Raw genomic sequence first — 13,028 nt, 5'->3', positions numbered from 1 at the left:
ACAATTTTCATTCAGTGAACCAAAAGTACCCTAATTGTGTTTTGTAAAAATAACTATTTTAGGTGTTTTTTATTTAAGTAAGAGTTATAATCTTTTTCTTTTCTTTTCTTTTTTTGCATCAAATTAGAAACCAATTTAAAGTATCAAAAACTTGAAATTGTATTAATCTAAATTAGGTCAAATGAATTAAAATCGTATTTTAAAAACACAATTTTAAATACAGTTCTAAAATAGGATTTCAATAAATGAAAAAATAAAAAGTATTCAATTTCAAAACGATTCCACTATAAATAATCAATATTATAAATATATCCTTCTTCCTTTCTTTCTTTCTTTCTCTTTTTTATTTATTTATAATTCTATCTGTTATTTTGTAAAATTTTGTGAATAATTCCACACTTGACCAAAATGCCTTGCTGTAGAGTCCAAAATTATGTTCTTTTTTTTTTGTTTTTTTTTTGGTAAGCTAGTCTGAAATTATCATGACCACGCATTTGCACGGGTAGCTATATGTGACTCGTGCCATTTTTTATATGGATTTTACTAAGGACAAAGTTTAGCTATAAAATTAGTTGTAGCCTTAGGCTACAAACTTACTTAATATCTTTTTATCGGATGTGAATTTTGACAAATCCACCATTGGATTACATCTTCTTTTTATATCCTCCATACTTGCAAAATTTCAAGAAAATTAAAAATCAATAGCTATGTCATCAATAAATTTTTTAAATTGCAAGTTTTTATAATTTAAAATTATGCACAAAATATAAGCTTATAGATCATATAGTAAATGATATCTGATTGACATAAAATTTAACATGTGTATTAAGGGCGTAAAGAACATGCAATTCAACGGTTAGATTTTCAAAATATATTGTAGTATTTATTTTATTGAGTGAGTTTGTAGCCTTAAGTTACAACTAATTTTGTAGCTAAACTTTGTCCTTTTACTAATGTGTGCCCTTAGGGCACACATTAATTTCTATTTTTGGAAAAAAATTTATCGAAAATTGAAAAAGTAATGACAGTTTTTTCAATTCCCAAGAAAATGTTTCCAAAAATAGAAAGCTTAATGTGTGCCCTTAGGGCATACATTAACCGAACCCTTTTTATATTTCTTTTGCTTTTTACCCCTTTAATCATAAAATAGAAGGAACAAAAATATGAACCTTGACTTTGAGCAACAATAGAGAAGCAATCAATAAGAATAGTGGTGGTGTTAAAGGGCCGTAATGTTTGTTCTCTTTAGGTTAGAGATTCCCGCCCACAGCTCCAGGGTGGTCACAGGACCACCCTAACTTGGGAAAAAAATTAATTATTAAATGTAAATTTTAAAAAGTTTATAATTTTTTATCTTTTAAAAAATATTTGGGACCACCCTAAATTTTTTTAGGCTCAATATAGTGTGGGTTTGGATTCACGTCTGCATCCATGTTTGGTTTTTTAGCACATTTTTAGCATTTTTTTTTTTTTTAGTTCCAGCCGCAGTTGTTGACCAACTCTCCCGTGAACAGTGCACCTGTGCACTGTTCATGGGACCCATAAACTTTACTTTTTAGCAACTTTTTCATTAAAAATGAACCTCACGGTACTATTCATATATTTAAAAATTATTTTGCTACAGTGTTTTCAGTTTTCAGTTTCAGCAAAATAAGTTATATTCAAACGGACCCATAATTACACTTTAGACAAAATTTAGCAACAAACTTAATTGTAGATTAAGACTACAACTCAACTCAATATTTTTTTATTAAATGTGAATTTTGGCAAATCCATCATTGGATTACGTTTTCTTCTTAAATCCTCCATATTTGCAAAATTTCAAAAAGATGAAATATCAATAGCTATGTCATCACTCAAATATTTAAATTTCGAATTTTTATTGTCTAAAATTATATATAAAAAATAAGTTTATAGATTAAATAGTAAATAACTTTTAATTGACATGAAATTTGACATGTGTTTAAAGAACATAAAGAACATACAATTTAACATTTAAATTTTCAAAATATATAACCATATTAATTTGTTTAGTGAGAGTTGTAGCGTTAGATTGCAGCTTAGTTTGTAGTCAAACTTTTCTTTAAACTTTGATCCCTTAACAATATATAAGGTCCTTACAAACAAAAAGAAAAAGCCCAAGAAAATTTTTATGGAACTAAAATTTTGAAAAAAAATGTAATTTGCAGAATTAATAATGAAACTATCATGCAAAGATTTCAAAATAAGAAAATTCAAAAAGGAAATTGTAAGACTTTATGTCTTTGTGTGTGTATGTGTTTTTTTTTTTTTTATGGCCAATATATGAAATTCTATTTTTATTAAATTTTGTATAATTTAAGTTTCTTAATAACCACCCTGGAAAATATTCTTAGAGCCACCACGGGAGATTCCTATGCAGAAGATGGAGAGAAATAGGCAGAGCAGCCAGGTGCGATAGACAACAAAGGTGGCCAACAAACAGCGAAAGAAACTCATATGGAAGTAGAGCAAAGTGAGTATCTAGAATCAGTAATTCTAGAAAAAAATTATGAAGATAAACGACAAGATTTCCAGTGCTCAATTACAGTCCATTGAAAAAGCTTTTAACTAATTCATAAACAAGAAGGCCAAAAAGGAGGAAACTGCCATTAAACCAAGTCATAGAAGGCTTGACCCACGTGGAAAAAAAACAATCCAGTTAGGTTGTGCAATAGGCACCAAATCCCATTCATAAAGGATTAATCCTTTGGGTGATACTTAGGGCTGAGCCTTATAAGATGAAGAGGTTAGGTTAGAATGGGCAGCAATGAGACAACTTAAGCTCTTATAATGAGTCACTAATAGTAAAACAAGATAATAAAAGGTGTCATTAGTCATTACTATCAGACCATCACTTAAACTCTTCATTATTTAGAGTTACTAAGGTACCTATTACAATTAGCAAATAAGTTTGTGGTGCTAAGAAGGAATAGAGGAGGCAGACTAGCTCTTCTCTAGACAGTGGCGGCTCCAGGAATTTTGTTTAGGGGGTTCATTAAATAATTTTAATAAAAAAAGAACTTGAATATATCGAGTTACCAACAAAAAAAAAAAAATTAATACATGAAGTTTTACAATTTCCTTCTACAAGTATTCAAATTTTGAATTATGAGTATCTATTGCCAATGTGAGTAGGTATGAGCCTACAATCATTTTATTTTGTTAAGTTTATCTAATATTTTATTTTTATGCAATTTTTATTATCTATTTGGTATTGTTTTTATAAAAATATTTTAAACTAAATGACTAAACTAAACTCATTGGAATTGTATTAATTATTGACGCACCACACTCATTTATACATAAAATTATACACTAGTGTCTACTTAACTAAACAAATGCTTGGACAATCACTAATTTTACGATTTTTTTTCTTAAATTTTACTAACTTTATAACAAAAAGTTATTATAACATGATAAGAATACACACACATGTAACAAACCTTCTCTATTTCCTAATTATTAAATTATATAAATTTACATTATATTTATATTGTACACACAAACATCCACACACATCATAATTCACACAAATAACATTATAACAAAAAGTAATGTACAAAATCAATATTAGACATACTCACACACATAATATAAATTTATAAAAAATAGTGACACTTACAATTCACAAACACTTACTCTTTATTCTTAGAGTTAAAAATACTTATAATAAAGGTGTGCAAAATTTAAGTCAGGGTGTGCAAAAATATTTAAAAAAAAAATTATAGTATTAAACTAACAAAAAAAAAATATTTTATATATATATATATATATATTTTTTTTTTTTGAAGTCAGGGGGTTCATTTGAACCCCAGAGAATAATGTAGCGCCGCTCTTGTCTTTAGAAACAAGATATTTCAAAAAATCATATTGACATGAGCATCGGCATGGGAACAGAGAATGCATGGTACAAGGTTTTACAGTGCTTGTGAAACACATAGTAAAAAGGACTTATGGAACCTATTTCTCACTTTGAATCAAAGATGCAACTTGCCCTGGTGTTGAGTAGGCAATTTAACCAAAATTGCAAAGAGAGAGAGAGAGAGAGAAAAAAAAGAAAAAAAAAAAAAGAAGAAAGAAAGATATGATCTAAAGATCCAAGCATTTGGTGTAGTCTTTCTAGGACATGTTACACGATTATGGATTTTTTGATATGGAATATACTGGTATGTGTTGGAGCATTTTAATATTAATTAATTACAATGAATTTATATGACAATATAAATGTAAAGATGTGTGAGTTAATATGGAAAATAATGAATTAGTGAAAATGTTTAATCCCACATTGAAAAGAAGAAAGACTATTTTATTCCTTTTAATTGTGGTGATTAATAGGCTAATATTTATTGATTCAGATATTAAGCTAGATAAGTGTGCAAGAGAGGTGAAAGGAGGAGTTGTTCTCTCTGTGGCAAGGGAAATATCCAAGTTGAGGCCTAAACCATTTAGGTTTGGATAAATGTGAATATTCAACAATGGAGCAAATGGCCTCACTAAAAGCCCTAGGCCCATACAGTACGTCTTCCATTTTCTATCATAACTAGGGCTGTCCAATGACCTAGACAATCTGACCCGCCCGACCTGAAGGTCCATGGGCGATTCTGAATGCAAGACTCAGTCAGTCAAGGGTTGTGTTTTAAGAATAACTAAATAATTGGTTCAGGTTTTAGATTATAAAATATGTCACCCGAATAACCCGAACTGACCGAATTATGAATGAATATGTGGCTTCAATAATTGGGTAACATAAAGCAAGAGCATAAATAAGTTCAGACTTTTTTGGCACAAGTTCCCAATTTTCAAATCCAACATTTAAATCAAATCAAGATTCAAAATCTATGGTCACAATTACACTTTACATACTTATTTGAGTCATATCAGTAGACTTTTGTACAAACTTATATTAGTGATTTAGGGGCACAGGTACCAAATTTACAAATCAACCATTAAAATCAAAATTAATAACAAAATCAAATGGTCACAATTAGAGCTCAGTCTCTTGATCTGATATCTCATATCTCTCAGACTCTCTCTCTAATCTCTTCACCAGTTCACTACGAAATCTTCACTCTTCACTCTTCTCTCTTTAAGCTTTGGTTTTCTCACCAATGAACAGACCAAACTCTCAAACTCTTAGTTCTCACTTCGTTGCTCTCTACTCCAAAGTCCAAACTCTAGCTTCTCACAACAAGTTCAAACCTAGCTGCTACCGCCGCCAACACCCACTCCTCTCTTTGCCGCTGCCATCACCCACTCCTCTCCCTGCCGCCAATCAATATGGGTTGAAGAGATCATCCTTGTTTTTCTACCTTACTCAATTCTTACTTCAAAATATTTAAGGTAAATATTCTCCTTTTCTCATCTCTCTCTCTCTCTCTTCTTCTTCTTCTTCTTCTTTCATTGATTTTATTTGTTATGGAAATCTACTGTTAAAATCAAATAAACCCAAAATTTTATAATTTGAAACCCTAACCATTTTACTTTTGTTCTTTGTTCATTTGTTTGATTAATTTTGTTCCTATTTTAATTTTATTCGGGAATTGAAAGTTGTCCAAGTGGGGTTTTTAGTCTTCAAATTTGAAACTCCAACACCCACAGTCTCTTTAAGGTATGATTTTTATTTCCCTTTGTGTTTTATGTTCAAAGTTTGGATTTCGTTCTTTTTTTTTATTATTATTTTTTTTTTTGGTTAGAGTTGATGCATGTTACTTATGCTATTGTGGTTGTTGTTATTGTTTAATAAATTTTGAACATCAATGTTTCTACTTTTATTATTTAATAAAATTTCAAGTGTCATATTGTTTGTATTTGGGTTCTGTTTAGTTTTGTGTTTTATGTTTCGTGTTTTGTGTTGTGTTGTGTATTTTTTTTTTTCTTTTTTCCATACGTAGGATACTGTTTTTCTTTTTTGGTTTGTGTGGTTATTATTATTATTTTTTTGAGAAATTGATTATTATTATTAATTGTTCTTGTTGTTCTAGTCTGCTAATATTTATATTTGATTTTTTTAGGTAATGGAACACTCCACTAATGCACCCTCTGTCCAAACATCAGCTGCTACACAAGCTTATGGTTCTACTGCCACCCAAGCTAATGGTGCTATTACCACCCAAGAGGTTGCTGCTGCTTCCTAAGCTAAAGCTGCTGATGCTGAGTTGCCCCCAGTTCCACCTAGCTAGCAAAGTGAATAAGATTGGTATTGGTAATGGTAGGAAAAAGTCTATAGTTTGGAATCATTTTGAAAAAATAAAGGTAGAAGAGGGTGTCTTTAAGGCTATATGTAATTATTGCCAAAAATCATATCATGTTGATACTGAGAGATGTGATACTAGTAATTTGTTAGCTCATGTACCAAACTGTCTCAAGAACCCTAATAAAGAAGATCTAGCTAAAGTGCAGAAAACCTTAGCTTTTGAACCCAAAAAGGATAGAGAAGAAGGGTTCCAACTTGTGTCAACAACCTTTATAGTTGAGGCTTCTAGAAATGCACTTGCTGAAATAATTATAATTGATGAGTTGCCTTTTAGGTGCGTTGAGGGGTATGGGTTTAAGAAATATGTAACTACCTTGCAACCTAAGCTACGTCTAAAGAATATTCCATCTCGTCAAACTGTAGCTAGAGATGTGATTGGCATTTATAATAATGAGAGAGAGAAGCTAAGGAAATCTTGAAGGGTTGTGCGGTGTGTCTTACTATGGACACATGGACTTCTATTCAAAATTTGAATTATATGTGTCTCACATGTCACTTTATTGATGATGCTTGGAAGTTGCATAAAATAATTTTAAATTTTTGTCAAGTTGAAGATCATAAAGGGGAGACTATAAGTAGAAAGATTGAGATGTCTTTGCGTGAGTGGGGTATTGATGGCATATTCACTTTGACAGTGGATAATATTAGCTCAAATTTAACCACAATTAAATTTTTGCAAAGAGTAATGAAAGATTGGAATGAGACGGTTTTAGAAAATGAGTTCTTGCACACGAGGTGTTGTGTCCATATCCTAAATCTCAATGTGAGGAAGGGTTTGAAAAAAATTGATGCATCTGTTGCTAAGGTGCGTGAAGCTGTGAGCTACATGAAGTTCTCGCCCAATAGAAACCAAACTTTTAGGAGTTTTATGGAGAGGTTAGATATGGAGTCCAAGAAACTTCTTTGTCTAGATGTACCTACTAGGTGGAACTCGACCTATCTCATGTTAAAAACTGCTGAAAATTTTCAGAAAGTGTTCTTTAGAATGGACTTTGAAGATGATGTTTATTCGTCGTACTTTAGGACCAAGGAAGATAGTGGTGGTTTGAGATCTCCCTATATGAGTGATTTCTAAAATTGTAGGGCATTTGTGACTTTCTTGAGACTTTTTTACAATACAACAAAAAGTTCTCTGGTTCTTTGTATGTTACTTCAAATGTCTTCTTTGATGAGATCTTTGTTATTCAGGAGAGTATTTCTCATTTAGTTAAATCCCAAAACACCGTCTTGAAAAACATAGCCATAAACATGCAAACAAAATTTGAGAAGTATTGGGGGAAAGGTGACAAAATTAATCCTCTTTTGTATGTGGTTATGGTTCTTGATTCACCAAAAAAATTGAGATTTTTGAAATTTTCTTTTTCTGAAATTGATGGGAATGCAATGGGGAAAGTGATGGTTGATAAGGTGAAAGATCTTTTGATTAAGTTTTATAATTTTTACTCTTCTATTTATTCACCAAATGTGCAAGAACCAAGTGGGAGTGAGAGGACACAAATGGAAGGCGATGCTAGTGATCCATATGTGATGGTTCATTCTCGATATGAGCATTTTTTGGAGGCTGAGCAATCTGTAGGTTGTAGTAATGAGGTTGAAAAGTATTTGGCTGAAAATTGTGATGGTAGAAAGGATGTAAATTTTGAGATATTGGCGTGGTGGAAAGACAATTTTAGTAGGTAACAAGTGTTGTCCAAAGTGGCTAAGGGTGTGTTGGCGATACCAGTTTCTATTGTTGCATCTGAGTCAGCATTTAGCACTGGAGGCCACATTGTTGATCCATTTCGAAGTTCTCTCTCTCCTCTTATGGTTCAAAACCTTGTATGTGCACAAAATTGGCTTCAAGCCAGAGTTTTGATTTCTCACCGCCAATCAAGGGATGAGGTAGAGGAGTTGGAGGAGGAATTTCATAATTTAGGTAATATATTTAAATTTTGAAACTTATTGTCTATTAATTCTTATTGAATGTCTCATGTATTCAAACAAAACCTCAAGTGCAGCAGCAAGTACCAGCTCAAGTAAGGATTCTAGCTCGGGCAAACAACCCTTAATCAGTATTGATGATTGATAATTGAATTGGTATGTTACTACCTTTGGCCCCTTACTGTTATAAACTTGCTGTCCTTTCTAGTTGGTCTTGTATTTGGTACTAATGTATTATTTGTTAAATATTTTTGTCTATTGTAGGAGGAATCATTTATTTTGTAAAGGAGGTTTTGGGAACATTCTGGAAGCTCTTTTTGATATTGCTTTTCTAACAATACTCAACTCTTACTATTTATAGAAAAGAAATCTTAGTCCATAGGTTTTCTTTTCTATAAGTTATAGACGTATTAACTATAGAGTATTTGTCATTCAATGCTTTGGAGAAGCTATTTTTTGGAAATACCTAGGGTATTTCATAACTGTAACTAATTATATTACTAGGAACATTGTATAGCTAGCAAGCTTACTACCTTATGGTTTACTACTTTAAAAACTTACAGTAATCTAATCGCCTTCTTTGCCTCTATGGCTTACTAAGTATATATCTATTTATATATATATATATATATATATATATAGATGGAAATATTGCAGTATACACTTATTAATTGCTTATGCTTGCTGTGATTGACTTATTTGCTACTAGAAATATTACTTGTTGTGTGGTTGGCAGGTTTAACATAGGTGTTAAGATTGGCTTTTATGCCTTTAAGTTTTCTTGAATATATATGACTTGTTGTATTGAGTTACTGGCTTATTGCCCAGGTGCTTGTATTGTATGGATGTTTAATAGATCACAAGTGGTAAAAATAGGCATGTTTGTGTGTTGTTGTGTTTTGCTATTTTGTCCAGATTATACATTCTATTTTGTTGTGTTTATTTTTTGGTAGTCAATGCGAGGCTATTTAACAAGTTACACTTCACAAGTGGTGAAAATAGGATTTTGTGTGTTTTGTTAGTTGTGTTGTGCTATTTTGTCTAGATTTTACAATTTATTTTGTTGTGTTTATTTTTTGTAGTCAATGTGTGGATGCTTAACAGATCACATGCGGTAAAAATAGGCTTATTTTGTGTGGTGTGTTAAGCTATTTTGTCCAGGATGTTTATGTCCTGGAGGCCCAATAGATTTATAAGTAGTATAGTTTGTTAGGTTCTAAGAAATTAGGAACTAATGTATTAGAACTTTAATTTGTATTATGTTGGCAAACCATGATCAAAACATAGAGTTTAGGTTTAGGCTTGCTCAAAGTATATTTATTTGTAAAATTGGAATCGAGTGATTGCAGAATTTATTGGACTAAATCTGCAAGGCTCGATCGATCGAAAATTAGACTCGATCGATCGAACCACGTGCAGATTTATTTTTCTGTAGAATTCCAGTTCAGCCTAAACTCTACTTAAACGTATTATGGTTCAAGTAAAACTCTCCTATATATAAGGGAAACCCTAGAACGTTTTTCAAGAGTTCCTTTAGAGAGATTAGAGTGCCTCTTGTGCCTCTTTGTGTATTTAGGGTTTTGTACCCAAAGGCTCTCTAACGGTTGCTCATATTTGCAGTTTGTGTAAATCTCTTGTGAGATCTAGAGGAGTTTTCTTTTACACAAATTTAGGGTTTTCAAGGAGAAGATTTATTTACACCTTGATGATCAATTCAGTTGCTGCCATTGAAGCTTAAAGGAAACACAAGCGGGTGTGCTTGTAGCTGGTGGTGAATCCAAGAAAGAAGGAGTCTGTGGATTCGGAGCTTGTACGTGGTCGTGTCAGTAAGTTCTACTGGTTGGTAGCAATAAGAAGTCGAGCGTGGGGGCTTGTAAGTTTTATTGTATGAACTTCGATTCTTTCAAGATAGTGGATTCAAGTTTACCTTGAGGATAGTTAGGTCAAATCCTCTCCAGGTTTTTACCGGTTTGGTTTCCTGAGTGATCATATCTTGTGTTATTTATTTTCCGCTGCTTTGCATGATTTGATCTTTTATATTGTGATAACCTAGACTTGTTTAATTGGACTAAGTAACAACTTGGCTAATTACCTAGGTTTAATCAATTGTTTAAGGGGTCTAAAAACTAACATAGTTACTTAATATAAGTTTATCTTGAAGGCCCATTCAAATAAAATAAAAAAATAAAAGGGAGGCCTAATATGTTTTACAAGGAAAATTCAAAAAATATGATGTCCAAGTAATTTATAAAATTGCTAAACTCTTTAATTTGGGCTAAAAAGGCTGAAAAAATTAAACTAAAATAAATTTCAATAAAGTCCAGAAAATTGGCCCAATCTATGGCCTAGACCCACCTAATCGACAACTCCAACCCACCCAATCGATGACTCGAAACAGCGGGTCCGACTTGACTGTTCAATCGAATATGGGTCCAAGACCCAACCACTTGACCCAATCGAGTCGAGTTCAGTTTAGGCCCAAACCCGAACTGGCCCGACCCATGGACAGGCCTAATCATAGCTACTGGCACATAATAGGTAAAGATGTCACATGAGTCCTATTGTCATGTCTCACTTCAAGAAGATTGTTAAAATTAATCAACTATGCTTTTATCTCACTAATTCTCAAAGTCAAAATTCCAAAATGGGTGATAAAATTCAAGCTAATAAGCACGTATAATGTTCTTTACAAAATCCTAGCTAAGTTGATAGCAAATAGGCTACATTTGGTACTATTAATACCATATATTTTTCACTATTAGATTTTGATAGAAATTTCAGTCTTAAATTAAGGGATTTAATAGTTAGCCCTATTTTTATTTTTTATTTTTGTTTATTTTGCCAATTTTTATTGGGTTGACCAAATCTAGTTGAGCTTAACTAAAATTCGACAATTTGATGGATTAATTTTGGTCCCATATTAAAGATCAAGAAATTCCCTTCAATTTGATTGTTCGAATTATCATGAGAATAAGAAAATTATCCATTTATGACCTATTTTATTATTCTTTTGGGAAACATGCATTTATATATATATATATATATATATATATATATATATAACTACTTTAGTTTCCTTTGAAATGCCATGTTGAATTTTTATGGGATGGTTTTGGTTGGATGAATTAAATTTTTTGCACAAAAAAATATCATTTTATTGATTTGGTATGTATGCCTTAAAGTCTTGTTTGATTTTTCATGGAGTGTGTCTCATTATTTTTATTAGGTCCAAGTTAATGAGTGATATTGTGTTATTGTCTCTCAAAATGACGATTCAACTTATGATATCGTTCCACCTGGATCGGAGTTTTACATAAAAAAAAAATTAAGAAAAAAAAAGAAAAAAAAGAAAACCATAATAAGAATGAATACTACATTTTTTTGAGTGAACTAAAAATTTACATTTAATATAAAAGGTAAGAGGAAATACATCGACTTGGGTCCTAGATACAAATTAAGAAAGTACATGGCTTTGATTCCTAATTACATTCTAAAAAAATAAAAATGACATGATAAAGCTGAATCTACAAACTATTAATCTAATATTAGATGTTAAGTTACAAAGTGGGAAGATGTTAGTCACCTACCTCGTTCAGTGAATTGGTCTTCCAGAATATGGTTGTCATGGATTCCTCATGCAATCAAAGCATCCAAACATGTTGTTATGTGAGAATAGAGAGAAAGGTTTAAATTTTGAAAAGGTTTTGTGAAAATTAGGGTTTTAGAAAAAATTAGGTTTTTGAACATGTGAAACCCCAATATAAGAATAGCATGCTTGATCTTAAATTACCCCATATTATCAATCACAAACATGTTTCTCGATGTCAAACCAATATGAGTTGTAGCCTAGCTTGATTTAAGGGATTATTCTTGCATGTAATGTTGGATTTAAGGATGGCCTTGAATATTCTCGAGGCTTTGGATGTGAGTGTATCATGTTCTTCCTTCATCAAGCTTGAAATTTGGGCAACACTTCTAGTTGATTTGATAACTTCATTTGGATTTATACTTGGTATTCAATGACATGGGATTTATGGCAAAATCAATGACATTGGAATTCCGTGTGATTGACTTTCAAAGTAATGTTTTGAGTAAATTGCAAAGTACACCCCTAACGTTTGGGGGTGATTGAATTTTACACCCTAACGTTTTGGAACTTTGATTTTACACCCCAACGTTTGGTTCTGTTAGCAAATCACCCCCCGATTAGTTTTTGTTGTTAACTGTCATGTCATCTTGCTGACGTGTTTTTTTTTTGTTTTGGCCAAATAAACCCCAAAACGACACAGTTTCAAGGGCAATAAGTGATGACCAGGCTGGCCCATGCAACGGTGCCGTTTGCCAAAGAGAAAAAAAAAAAAAATTTTTGATGCAATCCACAGAGCTCCTAATCCTCCCTGACGACCCTCTCCTCTGCTCTCAATGCGGCGCTGTGTTGAACCCATACGCTCGCCTCGACTACACCTCTCGCGTTTGGTTCTGCCCCTTCTGCTACAAGAACCCATTTCCGCACTCTTACTCCGGCATCGGAGAAACCAATCTCCCAGCCGAGCTTTTCTCGACCTACAGTACTGTCGAGTACTCCTTCTTCAATCCCAAGCTGAACGGCATGTCATCTCCGTCTTCGTCCATGTCGTTGACGTCCATGTCCATGGCGTCGTCGTTTTCGTCCACTTCGTCGCTGTCGGGTTTGGATTCTTTGAGGAAAGTAGTGGGGCCGGCGTTTGTGTTCGTGGTGGACACGTGTACGGCAGAGGAGGAGCTCGGGGCGCTTACGAATGTGATCAATTCCTCAAGAATGTTCTGCCTCTTCTCCTTAATAAATTCTTCAAAT

At 32.5% G+C, this 13,028-nt stretch overlaps 1 protein-coding gene across 1 annotated transcript; it reads left to right on the top strand.

The window, feature by feature from the left end:
- Window positions 1-6,863: 6,863 nt before the first annotated feature.
- LOC115949984 (zinc finger BED domain-containing protein RICESLEEPER 2-like) lies at window positions 6,864-7,349 on the top strand. Its single transcript, XM_031067239.1, has one exon. The coding sequence runs from the start codon at window positions 6,864-6,866 to the stop codon at window positions 7,347-7,349; it is 486 nt and encodes a 161-aa protein (XP_030923099.1).
- The last annotated feature ends 5,679 nt before the right edge of the window (window positions 7,350-13,028 follow it).

Source organism: Quercus lobata, chromosome 6, assembly GCF_001633185.2.
Source record: "Quercus lobata isolate SW786 chromosome 6, ValleyOak3.0 Primary Assembly, whole genome shotgun sequence".
NCBI lineage: Eukaryota > Viridiplantae > Streptophyta > Magnoliopsida > Fagales > Fagaceae > Quercus > Quercus lobata.
This window is presented reverse-complemented; position numbering and strand designations above follow the sequence as displayed.